The sequence below is a fragment of the Halichoeres trimaculatus genome, unplaced genomic scaffold, assembly GCF_033239565.1.
Source record: "Halichoeres trimaculatus isolate MK-OKI-2021-1 unplaced genomic scaffold, fHalTri1.1 fHalTri1_scaffold_13, whole genome shotgun sequence".
Lineage (NCBI taxonomy): Eukaryota > Metazoa > Chordata > Actinopteri > Labriformes > Labridae > Halichoeres > Halichoeres trimaculatus.
The window spans coordinates 18,765,699-18,783,771 of record NW_027437191.1 but is presented as its reverse complement, the minus strand read 5'-3'; the positions used below and the strand labels follow the sequence as shown (position 1 = coordinate 18,783,771).

At 42.1% G+C, this 18,073-nt stretch overlaps 2 protein-coding genes across 2 annotated transcripts; one reads left to right on the top strand and one right to left on the bottom strand.

The window, feature by feature from the left end:
* Positions 1-224: 224 nt before the first annotated feature.
* Positions 225-5,871, bottom strand: hsp90ab1 (heat shock protein 90, alpha (cytosolic), class B member 1). The gene is made up of 12 exons (XM_074684790.1): positions 5,713-5,871; positions 4,497-4,640; positions 4,138-4,344; positions 3,652-3,811; positions 3,345-3,478; positions 2,952-3,257; positions 2,694-2,859; positions 2,412-2,602; positions 1,845-1,992; positions 1,475-1,743; positions 571-904; positions 225-488 (listed from the first exon to the last, which is right to left on the bottom strand). Exons 2-12 carry the CDS (start codon positions 4,638-4,640, stop codon positions 370-372), a joined length of 2,178 nt encoding a protein of 725 aa, XP_074540891.1. The 5' UTR covers positions 5,713-5,871; the 3' UTR covers positions 225-369.
* Positions 5,872-7,385: 1,514 nt separating this feature from the next.
* rbm25b (RNA binding motif protein 25b) lies at positions 7,386-16,398 on the top strand. Its single transcript, XM_074684789.1, has 17 exons — positions 7,386-7,541; positions 8,007-8,107; positions 8,221-8,435; positions 8,663-8,720; positions 8,902-9,062; positions 9,158-9,343; positions 9,436-9,519; positions 11,895-12,166; positions 12,381-12,498; positions 12,646-12,735; positions 12,953-13,026; positions 13,334-13,484; positions 13,713-14,130; positions 14,598-14,893; positions 14,987-15,085; positions 15,176-15,223; positions 15,504-16,398. Exons 2-17 carry the CDS (start codon positions 8,029-8,031, stop codon positions 15,594-15,596), a joined length of 2,442 nt encoding a protein of 813 aa, XP_074540890.1. The 5' UTR covers positions 7,386-7,541; positions 8,007-8,028; the 3' UTR covers positions 15,597-16,398.
* Positions 16,399-18,073: the final 1,675 nt, after the last annotated feature.

Sequence of the window (18,073 nt, the reverse complement as noted above, 5' to 3'; positions counted from 1 at the left end):
CAAAGGAATCTTACAGTCCTCTCTCCATGCAGCGTGCAGTGTTGCACATGAGCAGAACCTTCAACAACCCTCCACCAGACCTGATCTGATAGTGGAATGTACCATTCCCATGTTCACTAATAACCGCGCCAACATTTAAAACTCAGTGCAACAAGGTACTCTTTAAAACATATGTGCTGTCACCATGAACGCAAAAACCAAAACTGCTTTTCTTAAAAAGGGGGTCTTTGCAGAGTTATGCTCTGGACACAAGAGCAACACTGGTCCACCACACAACATGAATGACTATTTGTTTTGCAGTTACTGCAGTTTTTTAAGGATGAACAATTGAAAAGTGAGGCTAAAGTGTTAGAAACCAGGGAATTTGATTTAATCGACTTCCTCCATACGTGAAGCATCGTCGTCACCGTCGCCTTCTAGGGGAGGGATCTCATCTGGGACGGATGAGGAGGTGGCCTCCTCTGTGGGGATATCGTCATCATCAATACCTGGAGATCAAAAGATGAAGTTAGGATCTGTTGACAAAACAGTGGATGAAAAAACTGTTTGTGCTTTGCAGTGTGCGCTTACCCAGGCCGAGTTTGATCATTCTGTAGATGCGGTTGGAGTGGGTCTGTGGGTCATCCAAGGAGAAGCCTGAGGAGAGCAGAGCGGTCTCGAACAGCAGGATGACGAGGTCCTTCACAGCCTTGTCGTTTTTGTCAGCGTCAGCCTTCTGCCTGAGAGTCTCCACGATGGGATGGTCTGGGTTGATCTCCAGATGCTTCTTGGCCATCATGTAGCCCATGGTGGAGTTGTCCCTGAGAGCCTGGGCCTTCATGATCCTCTCCATGTTCGCTGTCCAGCCATAAGTGCTGGTTACAATGCAGCAGGGCGAGGACACCAGCCTGTTGGACACGGTCACCTGGAGGGCAACGGCCAAAAGAAAACATTAGGACTTAGAAAGTAAGACAACAGTGGGTTAGAGCAGGCAGAACATGTTCAAACTGGAGTTAATAGAGCGTGCAGTGAAGTCATGTTAGACAACAACAACTATCACACTGGCATGTCCAAGGAAAAGTTCCCATATCAAAACCTAAAATGTCTCATCCATATAGGCTTAACATCTAATTAGAACCTGAGAATATTTAAACTTACAGATTAAAATTAGTTTTTCATTCTGTTAAATGGAATAAAATAAAACCTCTGTTGTTGTTGTTGTTAGGTGACACACACAAATGTAACATTTTAAGTTCCAAGCTTTCATCTCCATCATTTGGAAACCACCATCAAAGCAAAATGCATTCAGGACACACAGAAGACTTTTGGGGCCTCCTTTCTGCTGTGAACAACTCACCAAAATACAACTTAGGACCAGTTAGGACACCTGTTACCAGACAAAACACCATCAGCTAGAGTCTGTCAGAAGCATAGACCCTGAAGTATGAGGAGAAATGAGTGCCATCTTTACAGTCTGCACACCAGAAACACCGACCTTCTCCACTTTCTTGTCCAGGATCTCTTTCATGAGCTTGCAAAGGCTCTCGAATTTGGCCTTATCCTCCTCCATCTTTTTCTTCTCCTCCTCATCCTCGGGCAGCTCCAGACCCTCTTTGGTGACTGAAACCAGGCTCTTGCCGTCAAACTCCTTCAGCTGCTGGACGCAGTACTCGTCAATGGGCTCTGTCATGTACAAGACCTCAAAGCCGCGCTTGCGGACGCGTTCGACGAAGGCAGAGTTTGCCACCTGGTCCTTGCTCTCACCTTGGGAGGGAAAGAGTGATTGAGGACCGGCGGTGTTCTGATTGCAAACCAAGCACTCGTCTTAAAATTAAGAGCAACTTAACTGGATTCATCAGACTCACCAGTGATGTAATAGATGGACTTCTGGTTCTCCTTCATGCGGGTCAGGTACTCTGTGAGGGAGGTGGTCTCGTCTCCAGACTGGGAGCTGTGGTAGCGCAGCATGTCAGACAGCTTCTTGCGGTTCTGAGAGTCCTCATGGATGCCCAGCTGCATACAAGAGACATTAAGATTAGATCCAAGAGGAGACAGACACAAATCAACTGAGAGACAAGAAGCACAGATCATCTGATTGGAGTATCTGAAACAATCGGGTATGCACAGTGAAGTCATGGATCTACAGCACTAAGATCACTCAGACTACACTTCAAGTAAGCTCAACAGCAACAAGCTGTGTAGTTAGCAATTGTCTAAATAGATACAGTGACTACCACCTCTTAACTATCGGATGCATTTCTAAGAGGAAGCTATACACCAGTCATCACAATACTGCCATTGATGAACGACATTAAAGAATAAAGAGAAACCTTTTGGATCCATAGAGATGGACTAGGGGCATAAAGAATGCAGTGTGAACAGAAAAATCCAGTCTCTACATTCTTAAACACATGCTGCCTTTGTTTTAATACCTTGATGTTCTTGGAGAACCCTTCGTAGAACTTCTTGTAGTTCTCCTTGTCCTCAGCCAGCTCAGCAAACAGTTCCAGACACTTCTTGACGATGTTCTTACGGATGACCTTCAGGATCTTACTCTGCTGCAGCATTTCTCTGGAGATGTTAAGGGGCAGGTCCTCAGAGTCCACAACACCACGGACAAAGTCTGAAGGTGACAAAGAAAAACCGTTTAGCAAGCAGGTCTGACAGAGTCTTCACTTTGATGTTTACGTGTGTGAAATGACTGTGTAGCTTACTCAGGTACTCTGGGATGAGCTCTTCACAGTTGTCCATGATGAAGACTCTCCTGACGTACAGTTTGATGTTGTTCTTCTTTTTTTTGTTCTCAAAGAGGTCAAAAGGTGCACGACGAGGGATGAAGAGCAGAGCACGGAACTCGAGCTGGCCCTCAACAGAGAAGTGCTGAAAAGGAAAACAGATTTCATTTAACCCTTTCAGCTCCATGTCCTTGGATAATTTCAGAGAACAATGAGGGCCTGAACTGCACTGGTTACCTTCACAGCCAGGTGATCCTCCCAGTCATTGGTTAGACTCTTGTAGAATTCTCCATACTCCTCGTTTGTGATGTCGTCTGGGTTCCTGGTCCAGATGGGCTTGGTCTTGTTCAGCTCCTCCTGGTCGATGTACTTCTCCTTGATCTTCTTTGTTTTTTTCTTGTCCTTGTCTTTAGAGTCCTCCTCGTCATCTGAGCCAACATCCTCGATCTTTGGCTTGTCCTCACCGTCCTCTTTCTCCTCCTTCTCGGCTTTTTCCTCCTCTGCCTCGTCATCACTGACCTCCTTGTCACGTTCCTTCTCCACCTTGAAATTTTTTTTAAAAAAGGAGCCCAAGTTAGACTCACCGGCATCAGGTGACATGACAAAAAAAACAATGAAGATAACACTCACAAACAGGGTGATGGGGTAGCCGATGAACTGAGAGTGCTTCTTCACAATTTCCTTCACCCTCTTCTCCTCGATGTACTCGGTCTGGTCCTCTTTCAGGTGCAGGACGATCTTTGTTCCACGGCCAATGGGCTCACCTTTGGGGAAAGTGTCACAGCCATGAAGAAACTTCCTCAAAACAAATGTTATATGAGATCAAACACTACAGGTCAAAAAACAGAAGGGTTGACTGACAAGATGCATCATCAGGTGTTTACAGCATCATAAAAATGTTCTATTTGTACAAAACGTTTAGATTCAGTTTTCATACCATTGTCGACCTTGACAGTGAAGGAACCTCCAGCAGAGGACTCCCAGGCGTACTGCTCGTCATCGTTGTGTTTGGTGATGACCACCACTTTCTCAGCAACAAGGTAAGCGGAGTAGAAACCCACACCAAATTGACCGATCATAGAAATGTCAGCTCCAGCCTAGAGGGGACACAGTTTGAGTAGTTGTCAGTAACAGACAAAACAAAACATTTTTTTCAACAACTGGTCTCCAAAGCTAAAATCAAACCTGTGGCTAAAGAAGGCTAACTAGAGGTAATGTAACCTTTTTTCTGGAATGCTTCACTATCAAGTGTAAACTAGCAGATTCAATGACCAAACCGAAGAAGAAAAAGACTCCTTACAGCTTTAATCAATATAGAAAGACTAACATGTCGAGCTGCCGGGAAGCGTCTGTGACTTTTTAAGTGCTTTATGCTTTTACTCTTCAATTTACAGCAACTGGGTTCATGTTTCACTCATAGTACCTGCAGGGCCTCCATAAAGGCCTTGGTGCCAGACTTGGCGATGGTACCCAGGTTGTTGATCAGGTCAGCTTTGGTCATGCCGATTCCAGTGTCAATGAGGGTCAGGGTACGGTCAGCTTTGTTAGGAATGATGTCGATTTTCAGATCCTTGCCACTGTCCAGCTTGGATGGCTCAGTCAAGCTTTCATAGCGGATTTTGTCCAAAGCCTATAAAATAAGACAGTTACTGGTTATAGTAGTAGTGATGCTGCAGAAATTAGTTTCTGACAGAAAACTCCACATTTGAACAGGATTACCTAGTCTCACAACAGAATCTAAAACTAGCACTTGCAGGCACATGAAACACACAGCAGACTCACATCAGAGGCGTTGGAGATCAGCTCCCTGAGGAAGATCTCTTTGTTGGAGTAGAAGGTGTTGATAATGAGGGACATCAACTGAGCAATCTCTGCCTGGAAGGCAAAGGTCTCAGCCTCCTCCTCTTGGTGCATTTCTTCAGGCATCTGCACAGAAGAAAACATGGAAAAATTTGTCACTAAAACTTGAGTTGTAGTAAATACGATCTAAATTACGCAACATTAAACACTGACACAACACGAAAGGGGGAAACAATCGGTAAATTCACGTGGTTATGCTTTCGATTTCGTTTAATGAAAAACGGTTGGACCATGTCCAAAAGTTGGTTCACTGAATTGGACAGCTTCCATCATATTTCTAACATCAGCGGAAGTAGCCGTTAACCAACATGGCGTCAACTGACAGACAATGGATTCCACAAACACGTGCTAAGAAACGGCCAAAGCCGAAAACGTTAAGTACGTTCAGAAATGCGTCATTTTACGTTTAACGTATCAACAACGTTTCAAACTGTGTCGTTTTAGCTAACAAGCAACGACAATGTTGATATAACAGCAGCAGCAGCAGCAGCAGCAGCAGCACGAGATGGCCGTTAGAACGAGCCGATTACCTAAATACCCTTCGAGGTAAAAGTTTACATAAACCAAAAGTAACACGGCCGTTATATTTACGTTTTCAATACATTAATTTCCACAATTTTCAACTATGAAGCTTTAGTTAACCGAAATGGACTCGAGTGAAAATAGCCGTTATGTTATCGTCACAACATAATTGTTAACTAAATATCTTGAAAATGGGTTTAAATAAAGTCCTGCTTTTGTAATCAAACCCGAGGAGAGTCGACAGTTGTTTTCTGTTATCGGTTAAATAACCGGGCCAGCGCTGTCATCCTCACCACACCTGCCCTGGTGCAACCGAAGCCTGGCCTAGCAGTGCGGCACAGTGCCGCATTCACACAACCCACCAGGAAAGACTACCAGTGCCCCAAAATTTCGTTTTTAAGGCATTTAACACTGTAAAACATACGTGCAAGAGAACAAAAGTAAATTTTCATGTGGCAATTGCCCATGAAACTCCAAGGATGCTAAGGTTGTCGTCGTGACTCATGAGCTTTCATCGTGGACACATTCATTCACAGTTCAATGACGGGTTAGCCACACAGAATTTCAAAGGAGGGTAGCGTTCTTTCGTATGTGCGCAAAATATTCATATACATACCTTGTTTTTTTTCGTTGACTTTCTTGAATCAATGCAACCAAAATCTATCCCTTCTGCTCTCTGACGCAGGGAAATGAAAAGGGACTTCCTTTTAATAGACCGGAATCTTTATACACACTCGTTTCAGTGTGCGGCCGTATCCATCCGCGGTGCGCCATCGACCACAAGTACCAGTCTGTGAAGACAAAATGTTTTTTGGAAAAGCGAGAAAAATTAGAAATGGAGAAAAATCAAATGACAGCGTGAACACATAAATTTAAATTGAGTTTTAACTGTAAGTAAAGAAGACCTGACTATTATTGTTCTCGGCCAATTGATTAAATGTGACATTAAGCTGTCAATTGAATGGCAATGTCATGTAATTTGTAAAGCTAAGATAATGTGCAGAGGCACGCTACTCTATGAAACTTCACCGTGTTTTTGAGGCATGCACAAGGGAATGGCATTGACGCTTTTCTGCACAATGCTCAGAGAAATAAATGCTTAACAAACATAACCTTGTATTGAAAATACTGCACTATACCAAAGTCAATCCGTACCCCCAAAGACCAAATTTGGCGCCGCCTTGTGGCAGTTTCTCCGAGAGGATAGAACTAGTCAAATAATCAGAATCCAAATCTTTTGAAGACATTGAAGGCTTTAACTGCATCTACATATAATTACTACATGAAATCCATTTCAAGAAAATCACAGTTATAAGATTTATTTTACGTCAAAGCTTAAGGGTCTATATAACTGAACGGAGGAACATCTGAAACGAGAGGATGTACTCCGTTCCTTCTAGCACTTTCCATGAAAAACCCGCCTGAAGTGACGTCACGACTTGTCAGACACAGCCCTCGCTGCACAGCTGCTGAAGTGCTCGTTTCCACAACAAAACACCATGGTAACCACTGGAAAATAATCTTTACCACATTAATGTTAATATTTTTTAATAAAGTGTATCATTGACCTTTGTTTTCTGAGGAAATTTATAATTATCATGTAAAATGTATTGGCATAAAGTCAAGGAAACGAAACGGTAGACTTCACAGCCAGAAGGCTAAGCCTGGCCTTCTGACTGGGAATTTCACCGGTCCACTTTGCAACATGTGCATCTCGAAAAAAATAGATAAATAAACGCTAGATAGATAGATAGATAGAAAGATAAATGCTCACTTATTCGCTGTTCCATCCAAGCCCCCAACCCTCTCACCCGTCTCGTTGTGAGATCATTTCAAAGTACTTAAAAGTTAAAGGGATAATAATAATAGTAATAATAATAATAATAATAATAATAATAAAAGTGATCTCATTTGAAGTTGCTTTAAGTGGGTTGAATCACAGAAAGGTGCGATGTACTTTTTTTTTTTTATTATAATTAATATTACCTACTGACAGCTAGTCACTGTTAATTTGTTATAATGTCTAAACTGATCTATGATCGAGGGTCATGTTTTACTTTCAACGTTTAACGGTGGAAAAGTTGGATGCATCCCTGAAAATGTATAATGTACTGAAAAAATGACGACATTAGCATGGTTGATTCGAATCATTTAGTGGCTTTTTTTTAATTAGCGGCCAGTAATAACTGTTGATGTAGGCTCTGTTGTTGAAGAAGTTGTGAGATTTCCTTCTCATACTATAATGGTGCTCCGCCTAGCAGGCACGTCCTGGCATTCGAAACAAGCGCACCCATAGTCTGGTGCGTATAGCGCTTGCGTCAATGTTTTTGAAGGCCCGTGACTAGTCCGTGTGCTAAGCAAACATTCGGGACGTTATAAACATTTTCATCATTTATATCCATCGAATACCGTTATTTTGTGACTTTGAACACCACCTTATTCGGGGTATGTATACATTGTTAATTTTATGTTCATTTCAAATTTGCATTCAGCCAAATATTATGAGTTTTATGCTTGTTCCGTAACACGAGCTCAAGCTAATGATAGCTTATTCTGAGTTAGCCGTGCCGGGGTAACGTATGGTAGCATACTGGATGCTAGCTTTGGCTAACTAAGCTGCCAGTTTTGTTGTTGCTCACCTAAAGGGGTGAAAGTGTCTGAGCGAGAACTCGCATACCCGGGGTACAGCTAAAGTGCAAATTTTGATTTTTACAATATTTGTTTTTTTATCTGCCTTCACTTTCAATACTGTTTCAAAGCAAGTCAGGTCGATGCCAAATCGGTATCCATACACCGTTGAATTTTCTCGTGGTGATGGTGCGGCAGGGTCATGTAGTTCCTCCTAAGTTTATTTAAGTCCATTGTGTCACTCACGATTACAAGGCTAATGTCTTTCTCTTTCCTCATTAGGTTGGTCCTACTTAATACCAGAATGTCCTTCCCCCCTCACTTAAACCGGCCGCTGTTGCCTCCTCCTGGGATACCTCCACAGTACGCAGGTTTCCCTTCAGGTAAGTGTTCCCTCCAAAATAAAATATAAAAGAACCCCCAGTCAACAGATTTCACTCTCCCAAGGTAAAAGGTTTGATTTCGAACTAATTTGCGTCCGTTTTTCTATCTTTAGCCACTCCAATGATCCCAGTCCATGTGGGGATTATGACTTCTGCCCCAACAGTTATGGTGCCCTCTGTGACAGTGATCAATAAGCCTCCAGTCCACAAGAAGGATGTTGCTCTGCGAGCCAAAGACAATGATGAGAGCAGTGGCCCCACTACCACAGTGTTTGTGGGGAACATATCAGAGAAAGCTTCAGACATGCTGATCAGACAGTTACTTGCGGTAAGAAAATTGATTGGAGAATTAACAGATATTACATGCACTCAAGTCACTCAGTTAAAAAATACTTGTGTAGCTTTTACATTTACACTTCTTGTGATGAAAGTTAATCTCTTCCATGTTTAAGTCAAGGAATGATACAACACAATATCATTTTAAAATTTTAGATGTCAAATTGTGTTGGCAACCTCCTAAAACTTTAAATGTTTTCATCTCTGTTGATGTGCTAGAAATGTGGAATCGTTCTGAGTTGGAAGAGGGTTCAAGGAGCCTCTGGCAAGCTTCAAGGTAATTAAAAATTCACACATCAATCATCACTTTATCAGCAAATATGGCATCTATGGATAGCTTCACTAATTCGCTCTCTGCTCAGAAATTTACTTCACTGAAAACTGGGAGCTCTGTCCTTGTTATTTATTCAAACCATATAAAAAATATAAACTTGTATTTATCTTAATATCTCTTGCAGCTTTTGGGTTTTGTGAATACAAGGAGCCAGAGTCCACGTTGCGAGCCCTGCGGTTGCTTCACGACCTTCAAATTGGCGACAAAAATCTTTTGGTGAAGGTGGATGCCAAAACGAAAGCCCAGCTGGATGAGTGGAAGGCCAAGAAGAAGACTGCCAATGGGGTATGATTTTGATTGAGTTTGACTTTCGCTTGGATAGGTTTTTTCAGGAGTGAATTGCTTCTAAATTACTTGAATGAATTTTTCTGTACAAGCAGAATAAGAAAACGGACGATGGAGGTGATGACGAAGAGGAGGTTCTTGACGAGGAAACGCAGAAAAAAGATCAGATTGTCAAAGGCGCGATTGATGGATTGATGCGGGAATATGCTGCAGAACTCAACGCACCTTCAACAGACGAGGACTCCCAGCGGAGGAAGAGAAAAAAGGAGAAAAAAGAGGAGGTACACCAGCTGTCTTTTACTTCACAATGATCCTGTTTCAGTTTAAAATATTGCTGTTACTTAACACTCTCTCTTTCTCTCCCTCTCTTTAGGATGACATCAACACAATTGACATGGAGGAGGACAAGAGAGACCTGATCTCCAGAGAGATTAGTAAATTTCGAGACACTCACAAGGTAAAGTAGCTCTTTTGATCTTGCAGTTGACATTTCAGGTTTTGGACAGCAGCTGCTTACATAGATCACTCCTAGAACTTGAACATTTAGTCTACACATTCACTAAGCCTGCTCTTGCTTTCAGTAACGTGCATACTGCTCAACAAATTGGCAGTGCATTAAAAGTACGCTTCATATTTTGCCCCTAATTACGTGAAATGTTTCATGCTGTTCCAACACCACAAGTAGGCAGACAGCTAGAATTTTCGCCACCTCTCTCAGGTCTAACTGACACCTTTGACCACCATAGTGATATTACTTAGGTGTGAATATGATACATCCATTCTTCATTCATCACACAAAAATGCATGGAGACGATGTAAAGTTACTTAAAAGCTAATCTATTCATTAAACCCCACCATTATGATAGTGATCATATGGTGACTAAAGCAAGATGAATCTCAGAGCTTTGGAAAAAGTTGCGAGGATAGGATGTAAGTATCAGCCTTTTTTTACTTTATACATATACCGGGCGCCCCCCTCTTGAGGGCTTGCATGGGGGCAACTGTACTGCACTTCTGTGTGTTGGCACAGGCTTATGATGCCAGCCATTCAACCAGAAAACAACACCCCCCTCCGTCACCTACATCTTCATTCCATGACTCTATTTTCGGCAGCCCCTAAAGCCTGAGTCAGTGAACCTGTGCGAGTCCTCCATATATTATGGTCTGTCTTAATGGTGTTCATGTTGAAGCACAAGGACTCTGTCAATAACCACTGCAGTGACTCTGGCTGTAGCTTTTATGATGCTAGCGCAGGGGGGCGCTCTCTTCACAGCAGCACGCTGATCTGAAGACTGACAAGGTACGTGCCTTCTATGTGTGCGATGTGTGTGTCTCTTCCTCTACACTTTGTCTTCCTCTGTATGTTAGCCCTTTTTGTCTGCAAGATAGCTCAGTGAGGTCATACATGTTGAATACAAGCAAGTTTGTTTTCTACTTAAAGAGAAAACCTGAAGTTCAGCAACCAGAGCAAGAAGCTGTGCAGATACCTGATAACTTATGTTGCAAACAGTATTTTAAAAAGTAGAGTGATCTTACTGTTTATTTTATTTTATTAGTATTAGAGATTCAAAAAGCTGCAGGTAAATATGAAGTACTGTAAATAATATTCACAACAAGATCTCATGTATCGTAAAAATAATTTACCACTCATAAACCTGCGCCAGTAAAGCCAGCCCTGGTAGACACACAGAGGTAAGTGGAAAACTATTTACACCGAAGAGTAAGAACCAAAATAATTTCTCCTGACTAAGATGAAAACTTCAAATAATCCCATGCCACAGGTATCCTTCTCTTGTGTGCATCACACCCCAGGCTTTTTGTGTAGTCCATGTGTCTTGATGAGTGGCTGACCTTGTGAAAGTTCAACTGTTCCTTTAAAACGTCTTCCATTCTGCCTTTTACCTGCTGGTAAAGAATTAGAGCTGTTGACTCCAGCCCTACACGTTCAGTACTTTGAACACAAGAAGCGTGAATACACAAAAAGCCTGCAGTGTAATGCCCATGAAAGCGAAACATGAGGGTGAGTGCAAGTGAGTGTGTATGTGTCTGAAAAAGTAACGAAGAGCTGCTGAAGACTCCTGCAGGGGTAAGACCGCTTCTACAATTTCAATTATCTGTGCAGAAATGTAACTGTTGTTCACAATGTTCATTTCTTGATTTAAACACTGTACCAAATGTCTTTTTACCTTTTGAAATAAAGGCTGTTGTTTTTGATGATGCTGATGATGATGATGCTAAAGAAAGACAGAATCCCATAACGTTTTTCCTTGTATACGTGTGACCTGCTTTCCTCCCAGGCCTAACTTAAAAGGCTTGTAGGGGCAGCGAAGGGCTGAGTCCGTAGTTCAACACCTGTAAGTCACAAACAACTAGTTCAACAAAAGACTGACGCCTGTGTTCTGTTTTTGTTTTCCTTGTTCTGAGAGGAGGACTCTTAAGGAGAGAAAAAGTTTTGTCTTTTGCAGCGCCTTTTTCTCATTATGAATGCCTCAAGTTGAACATGTTCCACAGATCCTATTTACCATTTGAAGTGGTTTCCAGTTCTTGCTAACTTTGAGATTAAACTGCGAATAACAGAGTATGACTTAAATGAAGAAGCTGTCTCTCTGTGAGGGAGAGCCTTTTGTTTCTTCCAGGTTTTCCATTTAGGATTCCAGCTTCTCTGAAAAGCTTTGCACATAATTTAGGGCATGTTCCTCCACAACACCCCTCTCTTTAAAAAATATAAAAAATCTGGAAACCACTTGATCTGTGCACGATAGAAAATTGCCTGCAAAGACTGCCTGAATTTCGCATGCCGTCGACTTAACCTGCCTGTGTTTTGCTCTGCAGAAACTAGAAGAGGAGAAGGACAAGCGGGAGAAGGAGCGGCTGGAGTTTGAGCGGGAGCGGAGGGAGAGGGAAAAGGAGCGTGAGCGAGAGAGAGAACGGCGCGACCGAGAGCGGGAGAAGGAACGAGAACGTGAGAGGGAGAGGGAACGGGAGCGAGAGCGGGAGCGGGACAGAGACAAAGACCGAGACCGCAGGACCAGAGAGAGGGAACGGGAGCGAGACTGGGAGAGGGACAGAAGCCGGGAGAGGAGCCCTGACCGCAGCCGATCAAGGTGAAGAAACCGAAGAACCACGTGCACAATCTACAACCTCCAAAAGGCTCTTTCCTTTATCTTTACTTATTAAACCTCTTATGTTCACAGACATTTTATTAACTTTTCTTTACTGACATCTTTCACTATTTAGGAGCGTTTTGTCTCAGATCAACGCTTACTGAACATTCAGTTTGTGCAACATAACATAAAACACTTACTTTTGTCTCTGCAGGGAGGTGAGTCGAGACCGAGACAGAGAAAAAAAACGAGACCAAGAGGATGAAGAGGAGGCGTATGAACGCAGAAAGCTGGAGAGAAAACTTCGAGACAAAGAAGCAGCTTATCAGGAGGTACAAAAGACTTTTTTTAACGTTTTAAACATGACATCTCTGAGTCTCAATCCCTTCTATATTTATTCAAGAACATTCTTCCTATTTTGCTTCCATGTGTTATGATTGTATTAGTTTGTGACTTATGTGACACTAATGTAACTACAGCGTCTTAAAAACTGGGAGCTCAGGGAGAGGAAGAAGGCGCGGGATTACGCCAAGGAGTCCGAGAGGGAAGATGAGCGCCGACGGGAAATGGTGAGAGCGGAACAAAGATAACCTGGGGATCAGAGATGCAACCCCCTGAATTTTAATCTTGATATTCAGATTGTTCTCAGAATAAAATCTAGAACCTTGCCTTGTGTAAACAGGATGTGGCAAACTTCATACTTGTACAGGCCTGTCATGGATGTCAGCTTGTGAAATTTCAAGGCAGATTTATATTTTTTCATTCATTGCTGCTCTGTGTTTTTAGGTGAAAGAAGGCAAACGATTGAAGGAGTTTCTAGAAGATTATGATGATGAAAGAGATGACCCCAAATACTACAGGTGAGCAACAAAAGACAGTTAAAAGACTGATTTTAACTGAGGCCAGCTGGATGGATACAAATTTAAATTCAAAACCAAATAAGCAGCATGTAAACGGGTATTAAATCTGATTTAAGATAGAGAAATCCTTTTAATATTTCTTTTTTTTTCTGTATGAAATATCTGAGCCTCCAGGCACTGACACATAAATAAATACAGGCGAAGGATGCAGCAGATGCTGTGACCCAGATCTGACTTGCAGCAGTAAATGCAGCACTGCTGCTGTGGCTATTGTTCTGAAGGTTGTAATTTCCGGTGTGACCCCTAGGGGCAGTGCGCTGCAGAAGCGTCTCAGAGACCGAGAGAAGGAGATGGAGGCGGACGAACGTGACAGGAAGAGAGAGAAGGAGGAGCTGGAGGAGATCAGACAGAGGCTGCTAGACGAGGGACATCCAAACCCAGACGCAGAGCTACGCAGGGTATGCCTCCACATGAAGAGAATCATGTCTGTGTGTGTGCATGTGTGTGCGTGGGTGTGCAGGGAGGGAGTCTGTGTGCTGTTTTTGTGAAGGTCATTTTATCATCTGGATCTGTCTGCATCTCTGCACATCTTTGTTGTCTAGCTTTCTCCATCTGCTGACCTTCTTTCCTGTCAAACACTGTGATTGGGTGTTAATCTTCCTCATGTCTGCCTCTTATTGGTGCAGATGGAGGAGGAAGAGGAGGAGCGTCTGAGACAGCCTCCCATCATCCAAGAGCCGGAGCCCGTGGTGGAACGGGAACGCCACAGAGGTTCACGAGACCACCGGGACCGCAGACAAGACCACCACCAGGAGAGAGTAGAGGTCAGATCGCGGCCTGTCCACTCAGACGACGAAGTGGAGGAGGGAGAGGAAGAGGACTATGACAACGATGAAGATAACCCTGATGTGAAACCGTGCTTGAAGCCAACAATGCGGCCGATAACGGCAGCACCCTCTGTGTCATCGGCCAGTGGCAACGTGTCCCCCAACACACCTGGGGAGGAGTCTCCATGCGGCATCATCATTCCCCACGAGAACTCGCCCCCTGAGGCGCTGCCACAAGAGGAGCACCGGCCGAAGATTGGCCTTAGTCTCAAACTTGGTGAGTTTGAAAGATAAAGTAACCCAACATAAACAACAGCTTCAAACACATCTAGTGTTTCTGTTTCACATTTACCTCCCAAGGAAAAGGAAAAAAGCTTTTTTTTCTGGCTTCTGTCACAAAGTATAAGTACCAAATGGTGAAATTGTCTCCTCTGACTGGAGCCGATATAGACCAGAATGTTGAGCTGACATGCTGTAGCTGGTGTGAAACAACACCCTTTAACATGTCGTTTAGTCAACACCCACCTCTCACCATCATCCCGCTTTCTTTCCACACGTACTTTCATCCAACCTGGGAAACAAAGCACTCTTTTTCTTGATTTCCCCCACCAATAAAACCTGCAGAGCAACATTCAGCTTTTTCATTATTTCTGCTTTTTCCCTGCAAAGTTTAAACTAAAATCATTTCAAGGATTTATTCAAGGCTGAACATGTGATTTCAACTGTTTATTTGATCCTCTCTAGGTGCCACAGGAAGCCCCAGCCAGCCCAACACGGGTAAGAGGAAGAAGCTGCCCGTGGACAGCGTCTTCGACAAGTTTGATGACGAAGAGGCAGACGAACAGCCTCGCAAGAGGAAGCTGGTCCCCCTCGATTATGACGACGACAAGAGCCTCGGGGTGGATGGAGCTGGCCTCTCCAGCATAAAGGGAGCCAACTCGGAGGAGAAACGGAAACACATTAAGAGTCTGATAGAGAAGATTCCCACAGGGAAGCCTGAGCTGTTCTCCTACCCGCTGGACTGGACCATGGTGGACACGGTGAGGAAGAGAGAGGCGTTCATAGATTTAGTCGCAGAAAACGCTGCATATTTCAACCCTTCTAAACCTGTTGCATTGTTTTTCCTTTTTTAGACTTTAATGGAGCGACGTGTTCGGCCCTGGATCAACAAAAAGATCATTGAGTACATTGGGGAGGAGGAGCCCACGTTAGTGGACTTTGTCTGCTCTAAGGTAGGGATCTGGTGTTTCTGTACGTTGAACTTGGTTCAGACTGTGAGGGAAATTGAAAAATGAGATAATCACGATGCTTTTGTTTCCTAGGTGATGGCTCACAGTATGCCACAGAGTATCTTGGATGATGTTGCCATGGTGAGTAATGTACTGCAAAAATGAGCCTCAAATGATTTACTCTGACTTCTTTTTACTTGAATTGATATGTTCTTCTTAAGGGGTCACTGAAAAGTCTTTGAGTGTAGAGTATAAAAGAAAAATACATGCTGGTTATGGAGCAGCCTCCTGATCTGCATTATAGAGGAGCTGCTTTGTTGATTATTAGTTAATCATTGATCAGAACACCAATATCGTCTCTTTTCAGCTTCATTTCCCTTAAAACACAGATATGACTCAAATGTCTGTCCTTGTGCTTTAGGTTCTCGATGAAGAAGCCGAAGTCTTCATAGTGAAGATGTGGAGGTTACTCATTTATGAAACTGAAGCCAAGAAGATTGGACTGGTGAAATAAAGAACAGGCGTAATGAAGATAAACGTTTTTCTCTTAAGCATCGTGTAAAATAGTGTAGCGCAGTACTTCTCCCCAAACAGACTAACTTCTCCTGCTCATTGTCAAACTTGCTCCAGGTGTTCAGTTCCTCCTCCTCATTCTCAGGCTGCGTTCACCTCCCCTCTCTGTTTGCAGGTGCTGACTGTGTCTGTGTGCTTTTGTGTAAATACAGTACGTCATTCTTGGACTATAATGAAATCATTCTGAAGGAATGCTGACAGACACTTTGTTTCGGACCATTGTTTCGGTGCCAGATAAGGTGTCTTTGATCCTCTATTTAATTTGTGCACACACCATCACACTTTAGGAACACTCATCTGCCACATTAGTCTACTTCTTCAAGGAGCTTTGAAATCTCCAAGGTGCAAATTCTGTTTTTACATGTAAGTGGACACAGAGTTTAGAGTAGGCACCACATGGATGTGATTTTTTTACAGGGTTATTTATTCAGGGATTTGAACACAGCTCAGATTTATTTCTGTCAAGTTTAACGTTTTCCCTGTCTTCATTCTTCCGTATCACATTCCTGATGAAAATGTTGGCATGCTCTCATTAGCAGACCATTTCAGAAGCACCTCGTTGTCACATAGTAATCCTTGGAGAATATCTGGGGTGGTGACATCCCTGCAGCTGTCAGAGCACACACACACACACACGTGTCATAACCACTATAGGAAAACGAGTCTGAACAGGAGAGTGATGTGAAGATGATCCTCATTTGTTTTTGTATCAGTGAACATTTGAATAAAAATGATTTTTATAACCTTTTGTGAATAAGTTACTGACTCCAAGTAGAATTGAAGACATCTCCAAGATTTTTATCTAATTCAAGGTAATATTTACTGGAGATGCCCGGATCAGATGACATGATCGGAAATTGGGCCTGATCACGTGGTTACAGACCCGACCAGAATTGGACATTACATCCTGATTGGGATCAGGTTTTTTTGCGTGCGTGTGTTTATTTTTATTTATTTATTTATTTTTTTTTTTTTATCAGATCTATGATAGTTCAAAACAAATGGGGAAAAAAAACATCTTAGTATGCCCTACCTTTATCTGGTGGTACAGAGTCAGACTGTCTCAACCCCACACAGGAACAGCGCAGGGCATGACATCACAACAGTGACACTACTAGTTGAATGCCATAAAGTAGAGCAGAACATGGCAGGAGCTTTAAGCTGGGAGCGTGATGTATCAGAAAAAAAAATTGTCGAACTGAATTATCGGGACTCGATATCGACACTCAAAATCAAATGACTTGGACTCAGGGGCAAAAATACCTGATTGGGACATCCCTGATATTTACATGTGTAAAGTAACACTAACAATGACCTCAGCCTCAATGCCGGCTTTATCATTTTTATGTCATGACCAACACTTAGAAGGCAAAAAATTAATCTGAAATGACTTTTGAAAAATTTAAACAAAATCTTGAGAGTTTTCACATTTTGAAGTTTTGATTATCGTTAGGCAATATTTTATTTTTAATAAAATATAACAAATTATACCCAAAACTGTAACCTAAGTACTAAATTAAGTAAAATTTGTGAGATATATTTTTATCAGAAACTCTAGTTTTATAATACATTTCTGAATTTGAAGTGTTCCAGCAATTTAGTTTTACTTCCTAAATTTTTGAAATTCAAGGCTCCAAGTAGTTTTTTTTTTTCTTTGCTCCTTGCTGTTCTGCAATTCATTTCTTAAGCTCTTAAAAATTATGGTTATGTTTTTTTATTGGATTCATCTGGAATTGTGTATTTTCAAATACAAAAAAATAAATCATGGTACCCATAAAACAGCCAACTATATGCAGTAAATGACATTTAATGGGAACATCTGAGAACAAACAAGATCAGATGTGAAACCATGTAACATTTTAAGTATCTTCGCTCATACCTTTGAATAAGTACGTTACGAAAGCTGTAGCCGAGATCTACAGATCTAGACATGAATAAGAATTTAGAAAACTGACTTAATTTCTCTCTTAACCTCTTTCTTTTGAAACCACCAGATGATCAAATCCAGATCATGTTTAAAAATGTGTTGTTTATATGCTCAGTGCTGCTTGATAGCATGTGTTGTAATTATGAATAATGTTTCATAAAAACTTAAAAAAGAAAAACTCTCATTTTTATCAAGTTTCCGGGTTGAAATTCCAGTCATGTTGTACAGACTGCCTGTGAACTGATGTTGAATATCACAGAAAAATATAAAGAATTTAAAACGGAGGACATGTAAATCGGGCATCTTGAGAGGTGTGTTATACTTCCTCTTGGTCAGATGGCGGTGTAATCCTCCTGCTACACATTTCACCTCCTTATTTACTGATGTCCACATATTTGTATTGGCTACAGAGAAATCCATCATTAAAAACGTACTCTCATTTTTGCTCCACTTCCTTTAATACACTAAAAAGCAGCAGACAAAGATAAGTC

Bases quoted from the DNA above. Each gene is read 5' to 3' on its own strand.
- hsp90ab1 (XM_074684790.1), bottom strand. From the start codon at position 4,640: ATGCCTGAAGAAATGCACCAAGAGGAGGAGGCTGAGACCTTTGCCTTC. The intron at 2,860-2,951 runs GTAACCAGTGCA...TTTCCTTTTCAG, and splicing joins AGGATCACCTGGCTGTGAAG to CACTTCTCTGTTGAGGGCCA. The intron at 2,603-2,693 runs GTAAGCTACACA...TGTCACCTTCAG, and splicing joins GCTCATCCCAGAGTACCTGA to ACTTTGTCCGTGGTGTTGTG.
- rbm25b (XM_074684789.1), top strand. From the start codon at position 8,029: ATGTCCTTCCCCCCTCACTTAAACCGGCCGCTGTTGCCTCCTCCTGGG. The intron at 9,063-9,157 runs GTATGATTTTGA...CTGTACAAGCAG, and splicing joins AGAAGAAGACTGCCAATGGG to AATAAGAAAACGGACGATGG. The intron at 13,027-13,333 runs GTGAGCAACAAA...TGTGACCCCTAG, and splicing joins GATGACCCCAAATACTACAG to GGGCAGTGCGCTGCAGAAGC.